The following is a 15,024-nucleotide window of genomic DNA, read 5'->3' as shown; positions in this document are numbered from 1 at the left end:
CAGTAAGTGTGACCCTAAAGAATTGTTTACACCTGTAAGGTATTGAACCTCAGACCTTGAGGAACCTTTCCCTCCAGTTCTTACTTACGCGAGAGAAATATAAACAAATAAAATAAACCTATCTCTTCTTCCTTGAGACTCTTAAATACGAACAAAAATTTAAAGAGATTTTTTCCATGAATCTGAATCTTTGTGAAATGATAGACAGAATAAAAGGATGATATACATGGCTGGCTGATCAAAGTAGTTAATTAAAATTTGAACTCAGAACCTCTCTGTCATACCATGTGAAATCTCTACTTATCTCAAAAATTTAAATTGATGGAAAGAGATAAATTTAATTATTTGTATTATATTCTTAACAAATATAACTTGTTCCATATTTTTCTCCCCAGGATTTGGGATTGAGGCGATTACAGTACATCATTAAACATCTTCCAAGTACTCACCGAGAAAGAAGTGATTTTGGATTCCGAAGACATCCATACCAAGGACGCTTCTAAGGACATCAACGCGTCAAAGACTTCGCCGTAATGTCGAACATCCCAAGAAAATACAGCAGTCTACATAACAATTGCAAGAACAAAATATTCACAAAGACATTAACTCAGTCGAAAGTTGGGAAAAGACCAGAAATATGCAAACTACCATACTAATCTAAAGCCTCAGAAGTAGCTCCGACAAAGATCAACAAATTGCATATGAATGATCGTCGTCCTAACTAGTTTGCCAAACCCCTTCAAACTTTCGTGGGAGAAATTGAGCCAGAGCTTTTAAAATCATAGGAGCTAGGCAGTGCATCCTTCGACAGACTGCCGTATAATACAATTTTTCCACTTAACCCCTGCCTGACAACACATCCAACTGGCTTAAATGACTATTCGATGATGATTCCTCCGCCCAAAAAGTTTGTCTCACATTTCTTTTGCTGGTGATATCATCTTCACGCTTCTGTGGATGCTCCTTATAAGCCACCTGATGCAGATGCATCAATGCAATCATGCTTACTGCGAACAAAGCAGCATTGCCCAATACCCCACCCATGCCATCCAATTTAAGCGATTTCTTTGCAAAATCGAAACTTGAGATGAGAACTTTGATTAGTATATTAGGCCTATTGTCTACGTGAGTCGCAAGTTTTTCACCGAATGGACTATATGGTTGACCATAAAGTTTCTCAGGTGAAACAAAGTGACCTGCATCATGTACATCTCCCACAAATGCCAGAGCTTCTTCGATGACTTTGAACTTCTTACCATGATGGTCAGCCAATCTCATCGCAAGAACTATCCGGCTTTGTTCTAATCGGGCAATTGCAGCATCTCTTTCAGCCCGCTGCTGCATTTGAACAGTCTATCAAAGAGAAAAATAAATAAATAAATAAATAACATGGAACCAGTCAGCAAATTGCAATTCCCCAAAATCAGCACCAGCTGCCATATCTTACTTACCCTTACTTCCATTGAAAAGAAAAAAAAAAAACAACAAAAACAAAAATACAGAAGGATTTTGGACAAAAAAAGCAAAAGCATTTCTTTATCTAAATTCTAGCACCTAGGTAGAATTCCTATCAACAAAACCCCACCCCAACTATTAAAATAAAAAAGCATTTCTTTATCTAAATTCTAGCACCTAGATAGAATTCCTATCAACAAAACCTCACCCCAACTATTAAAATGGACATATAGTATAAAATTTGACTCCATTCTACTCATTCTAGGACCATAACTCCAGTATAGTCATAGTCGAGAACATTGTAAAAGAATGTGACTTATCATTCAATAGTCTCTAAAGGACCTTAGAAATTGAGACATTTCTATCCAAAAGTTACAAGTACCATGTAGCCAATTCCATTTCCAGTCATCCAGTTGTGCCATGTCAATGTTGGTCTGAATGCCTCTTCCATTAGGTTTCTTTTGCTGTGCAGCAAGTTAGTCAATTAGCCCCTAATTTCTGCCGATTTCTGTGTAACACGTTAAGTGTCTATACACGTTAAGTGTCTATACACGTTAAGTCTATTTATAGTTAGCCTAATTCTCTGCCATACAATCTAAATATAGAAAGACCTAAATTATATACGTAACATTCCCTCTCAAATTGATGCTGGTGGATCAAGAAGCATCAATTTGTCAACCAAGAACTGATGCTGATGCCAATGCCGAGAAAGAGCTTTAGTGAATATGTCTGTAGTTTGACATTTAGTGGAAATGTGAGGGAGATTAATCACATATTTGTCAAAGGATTCACGTATGGAATGACAATCGACTTCGATATGTTTTGTACGCTTATGGAAGACAGGATTAGCAGCGATCTGAATAGCACTGGTATTATCAGCATGAAGAGGAGTGGGATGCAGTTGAGAAAAACCAAGTTCACCTAATAATCCACAAAGCCATGTGATTTCAGAGCATCCGAAAGACATAACACGATACTTAGACTCAGTAGAGGACTTAGAAACTCTGTCTTGCTTCTTACTCTTCCAAGAAATGAATGCATTGCCTAAGAACATGCACCGGCTAGTAACAGAGCAACGAGTATTCGCATATCCGGCCTAATTAGCATCATTATACCCCACCAACTGTAAGGAAGATTCTTTATGAAAGAACAACCCGCGTGTAGAGGTGCCCTTCAAATATCGGAGAATGCAGCAGATAGCGGCTAAATGAAGATGTTGAGGAGCCTGCATAAATTGACTAACTTGTTGCATAGCAAAAGAAATATTAGAACGAGTAATTGTCAAGTAGTTCAAACTCCCAACAAGCTGCCGATACAAGGATGGATCTGATAGAAGCTCTCCTTCTTCCTGACAAAGCTTAAGATTTACCTCAAAGGGAGTAAAAACAGAGTTACCCGATTGGAGACCACCCAATGAAAGAACGTCCTGCGTGTATTTGTGCTGGTGTAACAACGTACCAGATGGAGTAAGCTGCACCTCAAGGCCAAGAAAGTACTGCAGAGGACCAAGATCTTTCATGTGAAAGGAAGCCTTGAGATGCTGTTGTAATTTCTTAATAACTCAGTATCTAAGCCAGTAATCACAATGTCATCGACATATACAAGAAGCAATACGATTCCTGCAGAAGTCTTGCGAAGAAAAAGAGAAAAATCAAAATGACTTTGAGTAAAATGAAAAGCTAGCAGGTTAGAGCAAAATTTTTCAAACCATGCACGCGGAGCTTGTTTCAGTCCATACAAGGATCAGTGTAGCCGACAAACCTCTGAGGAAGGTGTAGCAAACATGTCAGGAGGTGGGGACATATATATTTCTTTCTTCAAATCCTCATATAGAAAAACATTCTTCACATCCATCTACCAGAGAGACCACCTTGCGACGCAGCAAGTGCCAAGATAGTTCGCACAGTAGTCATTTTGGCAACAGGTGAAAATGTCTCTTTATAATCAATACCATAATCCTGTTGATTCCCAAGAACCACGAGACGGGCCTTATATCTGTCCAGTGAGCCATCAGCTTGAAACTTGACTGAGTACACCCATTTACAACCAATAGGTTTGACATCAGAAGGACAAATTACAAGGCCCCAAGTGTGATTGTCTAGAAGAGCTTGGATTTCCTCTTGCATGGTCGACTGCCAACATGCTTGGGTGGATGCTTGGGTATAAGAGTGAGGAACAGAAATAGTGTCGAGAGTGGCAGTAAGCGAGATGTAAGGAAAATCATACCTATCTGGTGGATGTGTAACCTAGGTGGAGTGCCGAGGTATAGAAACCGCAGAATCAGATGATGGATCAGTGTCTGGAAGGGGCGTTGAAGAACGGGGAAGACATCGATGATACACCATACCTGATTGAAAACACTTAATAGAAGAAGACACATCATCAAAAGCGGGAAGGAGAGTAATAGGAGGATCAGAAATAACCTGAGACTGAAAGAAATATTGATTTTCTAAAAAAATCACATTCCGTGAGATTCGAGATTTATTTGCATGAGCATCATAACAAACAAATCCTTTATGAGTAAGACTATATCCCATAAAGACACATGTGACAGATTGTGCAGTAAGCTTGTGACGCTCAACAGGTGGCAGATGAACAAAACAAACACACCAAAAGGTATGAAATGATTGATACTCAGAAGATATGCCAAATAATCGAAAATAGGGAGAATCATAATTTAGAGTAGCAGTAGGCAAACGATTGATCAAATAGACAGCAGTAGATAAAGCTTCTACCCAGAACTTAGAAGGTACAGAAGAGTCAATCAACAAAGTATAGACGACATCTAAGAGATGACGATTCTTACGCTCAGCAACTCTATTTTGTCGAGTATAAGGACAAGAACGTTGGAAAATGATCCCCTTTTGCTGAAGAAAAATTTGAAAAGAATGAGACATGCACTCCCCCCTGAGTAGGAGCGTAAAATTTTGATACAAGTACTGAACTGTGTCTCGACAAGCGAAACAAATTTTTGAAAGACAGAAAATACGTCAGCTTTAGAACGGAGAAAATATATCCAGGTGAATTGACTATAATCATCGATAAACGTTACAAAATAACGATACTAATCATGAGAAATAACAGGACTCGCACCCCAAACGTCAGTATGCACAATCTCAAAACAGTTAACGTCAGTATGCACAATCTCAAAACAGTTAGAAGCACGACTACCATGCGCAGGAAAAGCTAAAGTTTTACTTTTACCAAAATGACAAGTAGCACAATCAAAAGATACAGGAGAAGAAGAAAAGGAATCTTTATTGCCCAACAAACCATATTTCATAAGATGAGTCAAGACAACAGAACTAGGATGACCTAATTTCTTATGCCAGACTTCATTAGTATTGGCAGTAGTCGTACAAGCAACATAAACAACATTAGGAATAGAAAACTGTAAGGGAAATAAACGTCCTACTTTAAGCCCCTTCGCGATCATTGTCTCCGACATCTGATCCTACACAAGACAACCACCACGAGAAAAGTGAACATCACAATTATTATCTACTAAAGTCCAACAGAAATCAAATTGGTAGAAAATCCAGGAGAGACAATAACATCGTAAAATGAAGAGCCCAAATTACCAACAACAGTAATAGGAAGAGTAATGCCATCAGCGATTTGAATATTTTGCGTGCCTTTATACTTACGAACACCATGGAGACGTATTACCAGTCATATGATTAGAATCGCCCGAATCAACAATCCAAGAAGTTGAGTTAGTACTCGTACCTTGGCCTAAGGCCGTAAAAGCAGACACAATCATCTGTTGGACCATTGCTGGTGTGAGAATAGACGAATCAGAACTTACAGTAGGCGGGGCAAAAGAAGAAGTAGAGGATTGAACAACAGCCTAAAAAGCTTGGGATTGGCGATTCTGAGGCTGTATTCGACAGTCTTTGATGATATGACCCTCTTTCTTGTAGTAGTTACAAACTTTCTTAGAACAGTTGCAAGTAATATGACCAAATTCCTTGCAACTAAAACATTGCAACTTGTTCCTCCCTCTCCCTTGTGCTACATAGGCTACATTCACAGTCTCATAAAAGACCTTCTCAAAAGTCATTCCCATTTATGTGGATAACCTTTGTTCTTCATGCATCAAATCTCCCAAATAAATATCCAAAGGAACCGGATCACGGTTCAATAAACCAGCGCGAATGGGCTCAAATTCGGGTCGAAGCTTCATTAAAAACTAATCGCGTTGACTCTCAGCATGAACTGTTTAAAGAGCCGCGAGGGCCATAGTGGAAACCTTAGCATGAGCAATGACAGAATACTCGCTCCAAAGGTTAATAAAACCATAATAAAATTGTGCGATAGGTAAATTGCCTTGACTATAATTACTAATATCCAATTCTAATTGGAATTTCCAAGCACTATGATCTTGGTGGTAAATACGGTGAAGATAATCCCACATAGCTTGAGCCGTAGTAAAACAACGAAGATTAGTCACAAGGTGAGACTCAATCGTCCCCAATAGCCAAGGGATTACCTTAGCATCAGTTACCTCCCATTGAGCAAATTCTTTTTCATCAGTAGGAACCTTAGCAGAATTATCAATATGATTTGATAATTCTTTTCCTTTCAAAAATATCTTAAACTGAAATTCCCATGTAGGAAAATTCTTTCCAGTAAAGCGAACAATAGTATTCTCAATAGACATGATCAAATAAGCAGTAAATCCAACCCAAAAGTAAATCCCACGGCAAAATGTCACACGAAAATCAAATAGCAAAACTATCAAATCTTTGTATCAAAACCAATGGCCCACATCAACCCAAAAATGGCCCACGAAATGCTATTGTTCACTTGAAATAAATGCTATTGTCCAACCCAAAAATAAATCAGAAAAAACAAATGGCCCACAAAAAAAAAAAAAAAAAAGGCCCATGATTGATCAAAAGAAATGACCCACGGCAATACAAAAGACTGCCCAAAAAGAAAGAAAAACACTGCCCACAAAATGACCCACTTCAAAACAAATGACCCACGAAAATAAAAAGCTCAAGGCAAGAGGCTCACACAAGATGATCTGCCTATGGAAAAACTTCTGCCGAGAACCCAAAATAAACCCACGAGAAATGCAACCTCAAAGAAGCAACCAAAATGCAACGCAGAAACAACTCAGAATTTTAGCGCAGAAAGTGCCGAGAATGAGAAAACAACTCAGAATGAGCAAAAACACTTTTTTGAGAAAGCAACTCAGAAAGTGCCGATAGGCACCAATCAATTCAGAAAGTGGCGAAATCACCACACAACGCCACAAGAGACTTCACTGAAAGCAAAAGGTGCCGACACAACCACAAGAAGCTATTGCTGAAAGAAAATTTGCCCAGAAATTGAAGAGCCCAACTCACAAAATTCTTACAAATAGCAATGAAATCGCACACCAAAGATTAAGACTACAGAGACTGAAATCAGAGTAGGGGGATCTGATACCATGTCAATGTTGGTCTGAATGCCTCTTCCATTAGGTTTCTTTCATTATTTATAGAAAAGAGTTACAACGTTTGCTAGATATTTCAGTGTAATTTTAGCCCCTAATTTATGCCAATTTCTCTGTAACACGTTAAGTGTCTATACACGTTAAGTCTATTTATAGTTAGCCTAATTCTCTGCTATACAATCTAAATATAGAAAGATCTAAATTATATATGTAACACCATATTCCCGTAATTTCGTAAACGGTTTATTGGCTACTCGCCTATTTCATTCTTGTCCAATTTAAAGGGCAAAGTCCTCTTCCTCTCTTTAATATGAAAATTGTAGCCAATCTCAGCTTACTTAAGCTCCATTTCATGGGCTCCTTCCAAGTTTGCTTTAGCTTTTAAGAAGCAGGAGCCAACTGTTTATTGTTAGCTAATACAGAGATGCTTTTTAGGTGACTTTTGAGAAGCCAAAAAGTTTCAGCTACCAACCTGACCCTAACTTAACCCGAATTAAACTAAACTAACCACAAGATAATACCTTGGTCGAGTAAAGTATGTTCATTTAGAATCCAAAAGAATAACAGGAACTGTTAAACTCAAAGTTTCATGTTCCTTTTCCTCCATTTTTATAGCAACCAAACAGAACGCCAACAAAAACCAAAGTGATGGTTAATGTCAAGACAACTCAAGATAGTGACAATACAAATCCATTTCTGTTTGTTTTTAGATAAAGCAGTGGAGAAAATATCTTCAATCTTAATTTCTGGCTAGCAATAAAATTAGGACCATAGGACAAAGAGGAGTATTTCTTGAAATTCCTTAAAAGACAACCCTCTCACCGCAGCCCTAAATTTTCAAGCTTCATGTTTTCAGCAACCAAACAGAACATAACCAACCAAACTTGCATGATGTTCATAAGAAATAATAAAGATATAACTCAGGCCAGATAATTCAAGCTAATTTTAAAGTTACTGCAAAATCGCATGAGACTTTTAAGGCAAACAGAATTTAACCTAAAAAGATAGAAAGCATCACATTAAAACCTAGGAAATCAAGTTACTTCCAACCACGTAGGGCTCAAATATCAAAAGCTGCTATTCGTTAATTCTAACACACAAATTTTTATCGACATTGAAACATCGAGAACTCAACCAGAAGACTCGCACATAAACGAAACAAGCGACTCACATGGAAAAACTCGAGCTGGTCCTCGAGGTTCTCGAGCGCGGTCCGAATGGCGTTGAGGCTCTTGGCCTCCTGAACGGCCGAGTCGTCGCCGTCGTCCACCCGGAAGTCTTTGACGAAAACGAACCCGGAGGCCCGGACGTTGTCCTCAGCGGTGTCATTGTGGCTATTTTTGCAGTTGTAGGAGGGATGCTTTATCTTCTCAGGCTTCGTCTGGGCTTTGACGGAATTGAGGAAATGAGTCCGCGAAATCGAGTGTATGGCGTCGCTGAGCTTGTCGTGGAGGTCCCAGATTTTCTCCAGAATCGCTTCAATTTCCTCTAGCTTCATTTCCCATTTCATTAGGGAAAACCACTGATCCAGAATTTTCTGGGGTCTCTCTTTTTTTACCGATCGAATTCTGGGAGAGCAAATAATAGCACTTTTCCTAGATTATTTAAATAATAATAATGAATAAATAAATAAAAAACAAACACATCACGACAACATTATTTTAATTAAAAGAATAATATTATATATAGTTATGAATAATGTAAATATTATGTGATTTTTAAAAAAAAAATTAATTTATTATTAAAAATTAATTTTTTTATGTAAATTATATATTTTTTATTTATTTTCAAAAAAAATTAGTAAATTATATATATTTTTTATTTATTTTCAAAAAAATTAGTACCAAAAATAATTTCTCAATTACAATTACTTAACGCGGTAACAAGTAACTGACAAACAGTGTCTTCTTCCTCGAACATAATTACAATTACTTGACACTGAAATGTTTTTGTTGGCACTTGCACCACCTCCACCATGTAGCTGTTGAATGTCAAATTCCCTCTGCCCTCAGAACAAACGGTGTTGTCCTTGTTTTTTCTTGGGGCATTTTTTATTTCCTTCTTTCTTCTTTGGTGGAACTTGAAAGTTATCCTTGGACAAAGGAGGGGCGATGCCATCAGAGCAGCTGGAGAAAGACTTGCAACGCACATTAGCTGGTAGCTCCTGATCTGTACATTCTAGGCATGTACAGCTCTACCTTTCCGTATATATGTTTTTCACCTTCTCTTGTATTAGTTTCCTTACTTGTAAAGTTAACTGTAAGTGTCTATATAATACAAGCTCTCATTTGTCATCACTATGTGTGACAGTTTACTCTCAAAGTCTTTATGGTATCAAGAGCCTATATAGTGGCATTCAGAGAGCTAATTTTTTTATTTTTTTTCCATGGCAAACTCGTCCTCTTCATTCTCAAGTACTGAATACCCCTATCTCGTCACACAAAATGTCACCAATTTTGTTTCTCTTCGACTCACGCCAACCAACTTCCTCCTCTGGAAAACTCAAATGTTCAACATTTTGGAGAGTTATGATCTCTAGGGCTTTGTAACTGGTGAAACACCCCAACCTCCTTCAACTGTTGAAGGTGCCGAAACTGGGGTGATTCAAAACCTTGCATTCCTATAGTGGCGAAAAACAGATCAACTCATTAAAGGTTGGATCACCACCACACTCTCGGAGGAAGTCCTCGGTATAGTTGTTGGCCTCAACACTGCCGTTGAAGTCTGGAATGCTTTGTTGCGTTCCTTTGCGTGTGACTCATCCGATCACAACCTTTCTCTAAAGCAAAGGCTCACTTCCATTTTTCGGGACAGTGACATTTTAACAGTGTATCTACGCCACTTCAAGACTATTGGTGATTATCTCTTGGCCATTGGTAAGCTAGTCTTAGATCATAAAGAATCGTGGTGGCTCCTTAATGGTCTCGACAAAGAGTATCAGGTGTTCACCACAACCATGATGCGTCTGCCAATGCCTTCTTATTCAGACCTTGTTACCTTACTAGAGAACTAGACTAAGGTATGGTTTGGATTCGAAGATGAGTTGAGATGAGTTAAGATGAATTGTGAATGGTAATGAGATGAGTTGTAAATAGTAATGAGATTTGTGAGTTAAAGTTGATGAATAATAATAAATAGTAATGAGATGAGTTGAAATGGGTTGAAATGAGTTGAGATGACTTGCGAATACAAACCGGACCTAAGCGTAACAAACTAGATGCCACCCCTCCTCAAATGGCATATTTCATTCAGAAAAACAACAAATATAAAAAGACTAACCAAATGTTCAATTTGAAGGGGCGTGGTTTTCATCAAGGTAACTCCTCTACCTCAAAACCTTTGCATGCGTATCCAAGGAATCAGCCATACTCTGCCACAACTCTAAAGGACGATCTCCCAATATGCCAAATTTGCAACAAGTGTAATCACACAGCACTCAAGTGTTTTAGTCGTTTTAATCACTCATTTCAAGTCGAAAATATACCACAAGCTCTTGTTGCAATGAAACTTGCTGACTCTCAAGATTTGGACTGGTTCCTGGACTCCGCAACCACTGATCATGTTACCAACAACCTAGGTAATCTCTATGACATTAAACCTTATATTAGATCTGATGGTCTTATGGTTGGAAATGGCATCACTCTTCCCATCACACATACTGGGAAAGTATCCATAGGTTCCCATCTCCAACTCAATGATGTTCTTGTTGTGCCTAATATCACCAAAGATTTATTGTCTATTAGCAAACTCATAACAGATTACCCATTTATTGTTGTTTTTGATGTGTTGGCTTTATGATCAAGGACAAGGCAACTCAGAAAATCCTAGCGAAGGGGCATAGGCGTAGTCAATTATATGGAGATCCAACTACATGTTTTTCCTCGATATTTCAGAAAACAAATTCTATAAGTTGGCAGTCACGGCTTGGGCATCCTTACCAAGAAGTCTTGGACTTCTTGCATTCTAATAAACTGATTTCATTTTCGAAATCTAGTAGTCCTTCAATTTGTGTTAGTAACTTCCTTTTCTTCCAAGAGATAATAAAATAATATCTCATTTTCACAAGATCCATTGTGATGTCTGGGTATCTGCCCCAATTTTATCTAGAGAAAAATTTATGTTCTACACCATCTTTGTTGATGCGTTCACTAATTTTACGTGCTTTTTTTTCCAATGAGGCGCAAATCTAATCTACTCGACTGCTTTGATGTGTTCTACAAGCATATTGAGTGTCAATTTAATGAAAAGATTCGCTTATTTTAAAGTGACGGGGGTGGTGAGTTTTCCTCCAACGCTTTTACATCTTATTTACAATCAAAAAGAATTATTCACCAATCGGCTTGCCCATGGACACCTGAACAAAACGGTAAGGCTGAGAGAAAGCATCGCAACATTACTAAACTTGGACTCACAATGATATTTCATGCCCACCTGCCTTTTAGTTTCTGGACAGATTGCTTCTACATAGCGGTATTTCTCATCAACCGACTACCCTCAAAAGTACTTAGTATGGAATCACCATTCTACCGACTCCATAATAGACATCCAGATTATCTCAGCCTTCGAATAATCCCAACGAGAGCCCCCAGGGGGAGCTCCCAACAAGAAGACTAATATATATATATATATATATTTACTTCGTGATTAAGAAAGTATTTTTTAATGATGTTGTGATTTTTTTTTTAATTTTTTAAAAGTGTTAAAAAAATCTATATAAAAAAAGAAAAGAAAAAAAAAAGCACATGCTAGAGCCTAGCGAGAGCTCCCAACGGTGGCTTTAGCATTATCCTTAAACTAAATAAAGTTGTGAAAAAATCTATATGCACATTATTTTTCTTTTAATTAACACTCTACTCTAATTAAGTTATCAAAACTCATAATTTTATCGTTCTAAACGAACATATTTGTATACAAGTTGATTAAAATCTAGCGGTTAACATAGATGAAAAAGTAAACTATATATGCAACATAATCAAATTAAGTGACAAATATTATATGAGGGTTCAAATTATGTTAATTATTGATTTTAAGAATCTAGGATGTATATTAGAAGAGACTGGATAATTAATTTCAGAAAAAAAAAATCTATACACCATTCTATTATTTTATTTTCATCTCATTATATAAGACGTGACACATTTATCAGACGATATTTTATTAGATATTTTTTATCATCTAGTGGTGATAAATGTACGTATCACATCTTACATAGTGAAATATTGAGAGTGAGATGAGAGTGTAGTGTATAATGTTAATTTTAATTTCGATATGCATAAATAATTTTTCAAACAAAAAAAAGAAAATAACTTCAAAACTTTCTAGCTATTATTAATTTCAGCTTACAAAGTTGCTTCGGCTGTAAGCCTGTAAGCCATTGAAAAGAATCGAGTAGTTTGTTTGAATAACGTTATTTTCTGTTTCTTATCCTCGATATCATAGAAGGATGTAAGCTATTGTACTTAGATCCTAAATAAAATTAATTTTATTTCAAAATTAACTTAGACAGAAAAGTTAGTAGTAGTACTCGTCAATTAAAGGGTTAAACTTAGAGAAGTATATATATTAATCATAAATGGATTATATAAAATTAAACTTATAAATTGAAGTGATTTGATTTTGTATCTCAGATTATAAAATTACTTTTATTATAAATTAGATATAACAAATTATATGAATGCACGTTAATGTAAGTTCAAAACTAGCAATTTCTTTTTTCTTTTATTTGTCTTAGGTCTAGTTTGTTTTTACAGATGAGATGGGTTGAGATAAAAGTTGAAAGTTGAATAAAATATTTTAGAATATATATTTTTAATATTATTTTTGTTTTAAAATTTGAAAAAATTAAATTGTTTATTAAAACAAGGTTTTGAGCAGTGTCTGAGTCATTAATCTTAGCAAATATACCTTCCATGGTTGATTTTGTAATTCCATCTTTACTCCATGTTTTTAATTCCAATCCTGATTTTGACCGTATACCATGCAGAAAATTATGTAGCAGGGTCCGTGATATCTTTATTGTCGAATTTTATTTGGTTGGATGTGGATGGAAATTAGGCATCTGAAGAGGAGTTGCTGGGTTGCTTTTTTTTTTTTTTTTTCTCTTATGTTTTGCTTTTCTGTTGCTTTTGCCTTTTACTTTTCCGATGCTTCCTTATATTTTTCTTACGTTTTTTAAATGGGATTGGTGTCTATTAAGGCATATTTCAAAACTGCTCCAGCGGAGGAAGCTCACAAAATAAACTTTGGCAACATTCTCTCAAGCACAGCTAAGGCTCCAGGCATGTCACATAGCAGAGATAAAAGAATGCACTAGATGACTCTAGAATGATCCTTTTATAACAGACTTGTATGAGTAGTCTGAGTACTATATAAATATCAGTGTGATATTGAACATTTATAGAGTGAGAGAGGATGAATACCAAAATCTGTAAAAACTGTTAACGTTTTTGAATGAAATACTTTTTGTGTGACTTTTCGTAGAACACTTGGTGGTCTCTTTATGGTACCAGAGCATTAGAGGACTAACGTCCATTCCCTTCCTTTCTACAAAACCATGGAACCCAAAAAGACCAATTCCACCGTAAGTCCCACAGTTATCAACTCAACCACTCATTTCATAACTTAGAAACTCTCCATTGACAATTACCTATTATGGAAAGCCCAAATCCTCCCATTTCTCAAAGGTGACCAATTGTTTGGCTATGTCGATGGTTCTATCCCCACTCCCCCTTCCACCATTGATGACCAACCTAATCCAGATTACACAAAATAGATTCTGCAAGACCAATTACTCATCTTTGTCATCAACTCTTCCCTTATCGATATTGTTCTCTCCAAAGTTCTTGATTGTAATACCTCTTGGGAAGTCTAGTTCACTCTTCGTAGCAAGTTTTCAGCTCAAACCTCAGCCCACATCATACAAACACAGTTTTAACTAGCCATCCTCAAGAAAGGTTCCAAGAATATTACCTAGAACTTCCATGGAGCAAAATCCTTAGCTGCCTCTCTCAGTGCAGCTGGCCAACCTCTCTCCCCCTTCGAGTTTATTACTTACCTCCTTGCTAGCCTAGGAACCGACTACAAGTCTTTTGTCACCTCCATTACCACTCGACCCAATCCTCTATCCTCTTCTCAAGTTTATGGTTATTTGCTTAACCATGAATCTATACTAACCCACTAGGCAATCCTCTTCAAGTCCATACGACAATCACCAGGTCTAATTTCCCACCCTCTAATAGAAGCCGTGGTTGTGGTCCTCGACGTGGTCATGGCACTGACCTTGTCCCTCACACAAGCTCTAATTTCTTTTCTCATCAGTCTACCACCAGACCCGTGCGCCAAGTCTGACACAAAACTGGTCATACCGTGTTATCATGTTATCATCGTTTTAATCAGTCTTACTGCTCACAAAACTGGTCCACCATCCTCTCTTACTGCTCACTACACAGCCCTCCCACCCTTCACCACTAATCACAGTTCCTGGTTCCCAGACACAACAGCCACAAATCATTTCACAGCAGATTTCTCTAATCTCAATTTAGAATTTGCTCCCTATCATGGCACGGATCACGTCAGCATTGGAGATGGCTCTTCTCTTCCTATCTCAAACATTGGCACTACTCAACTTTACACATCCAATGGCAAATTTCTTCTTCGAAAGCTTTTACATGTTCCTTAAATTACTCGTAATCTTATCTATATTCGTTAGTTTTGCTTAGATAATTCTGTTTATTTTGAGTTTCACCTCTTCTGGTTTTCTTGTGAAGGATCTACACATTTAGGAGGTGCTCCTCCAGGGACCCGTTAGGAATGGCCTTTACGAGCTTCAGATTGATGCCGAGCTTACCTTTTCCTCCTCGGCTGCTGCATTTATTAGTGAACGAACCTCTTCAAAAATTTGGCACTCTCATCTCAGGCACCCCTCTCCGTGAACCATTTCATTCGCCACCTGTCATTTTCAGCTCCCTCTTACAACCAATACTGCGCTCACTCAATGCTCAGCTTGTGCTCAAGCCAAGTCACATGCCTTTCCTCATCCACCTTTGTCTTCTCGGTCAAATAAAGCCTTTCAATTACTGTTTCTTAATGTCTAGGGACCGGCGCCTGTGTTGTCCTCCTCTAGT

General features: G+C 37.4%; 1 protein-coding gene across 1 annotated transcript; it reads right to left on the bottom strand.

Annotated features, from left to right (window-relative positions):
• Window positions 1-456: 456 nt before the first annotated feature.
• On the bottom strand, window positions 457-8,501 carry LOC121255915 (plastid division protein PDV1-like). The gene is made up of 2 exons (XM_041156469.1): window positions 8,073-8,501; window positions 457-1,353 (listed from the first exon to the last, which is right to left on the bottom strand). Exons 1-2 carry the CDS (start codon window positions 8,409-8,411, stop codon window positions 838-840), a joined length of 855 nt encoding a protein of 284 aa, XP_041012403.1. The 5' UTR covers window positions 8,412-8,501; the 3' UTR covers window positions 457-837.
• Between the last annotated feature and the right edge of the window lie 6,523 nt (window positions 8,502-15,024).

This window comes from Juglans microcarpa x Juglans regia, chromosome 3D, assembly GCF_004785595.1.
Source record: "Juglans microcarpa x Juglans regia isolate MS1-56 chromosome 3D, Jm3101_v1.0, whole genome shotgun sequence".
In the NCBI taxonomy this organism is placed as follows: domain Eukaryota; kingdom Viridiplantae; phylum Streptophyta; class Magnoliopsida; order Fagales; family Juglandaceae; genus Juglans; species Juglans microcarpa x Juglans regia.
This window is presented reverse-complemented; position numbering and strand designations above follow the sequence as displayed.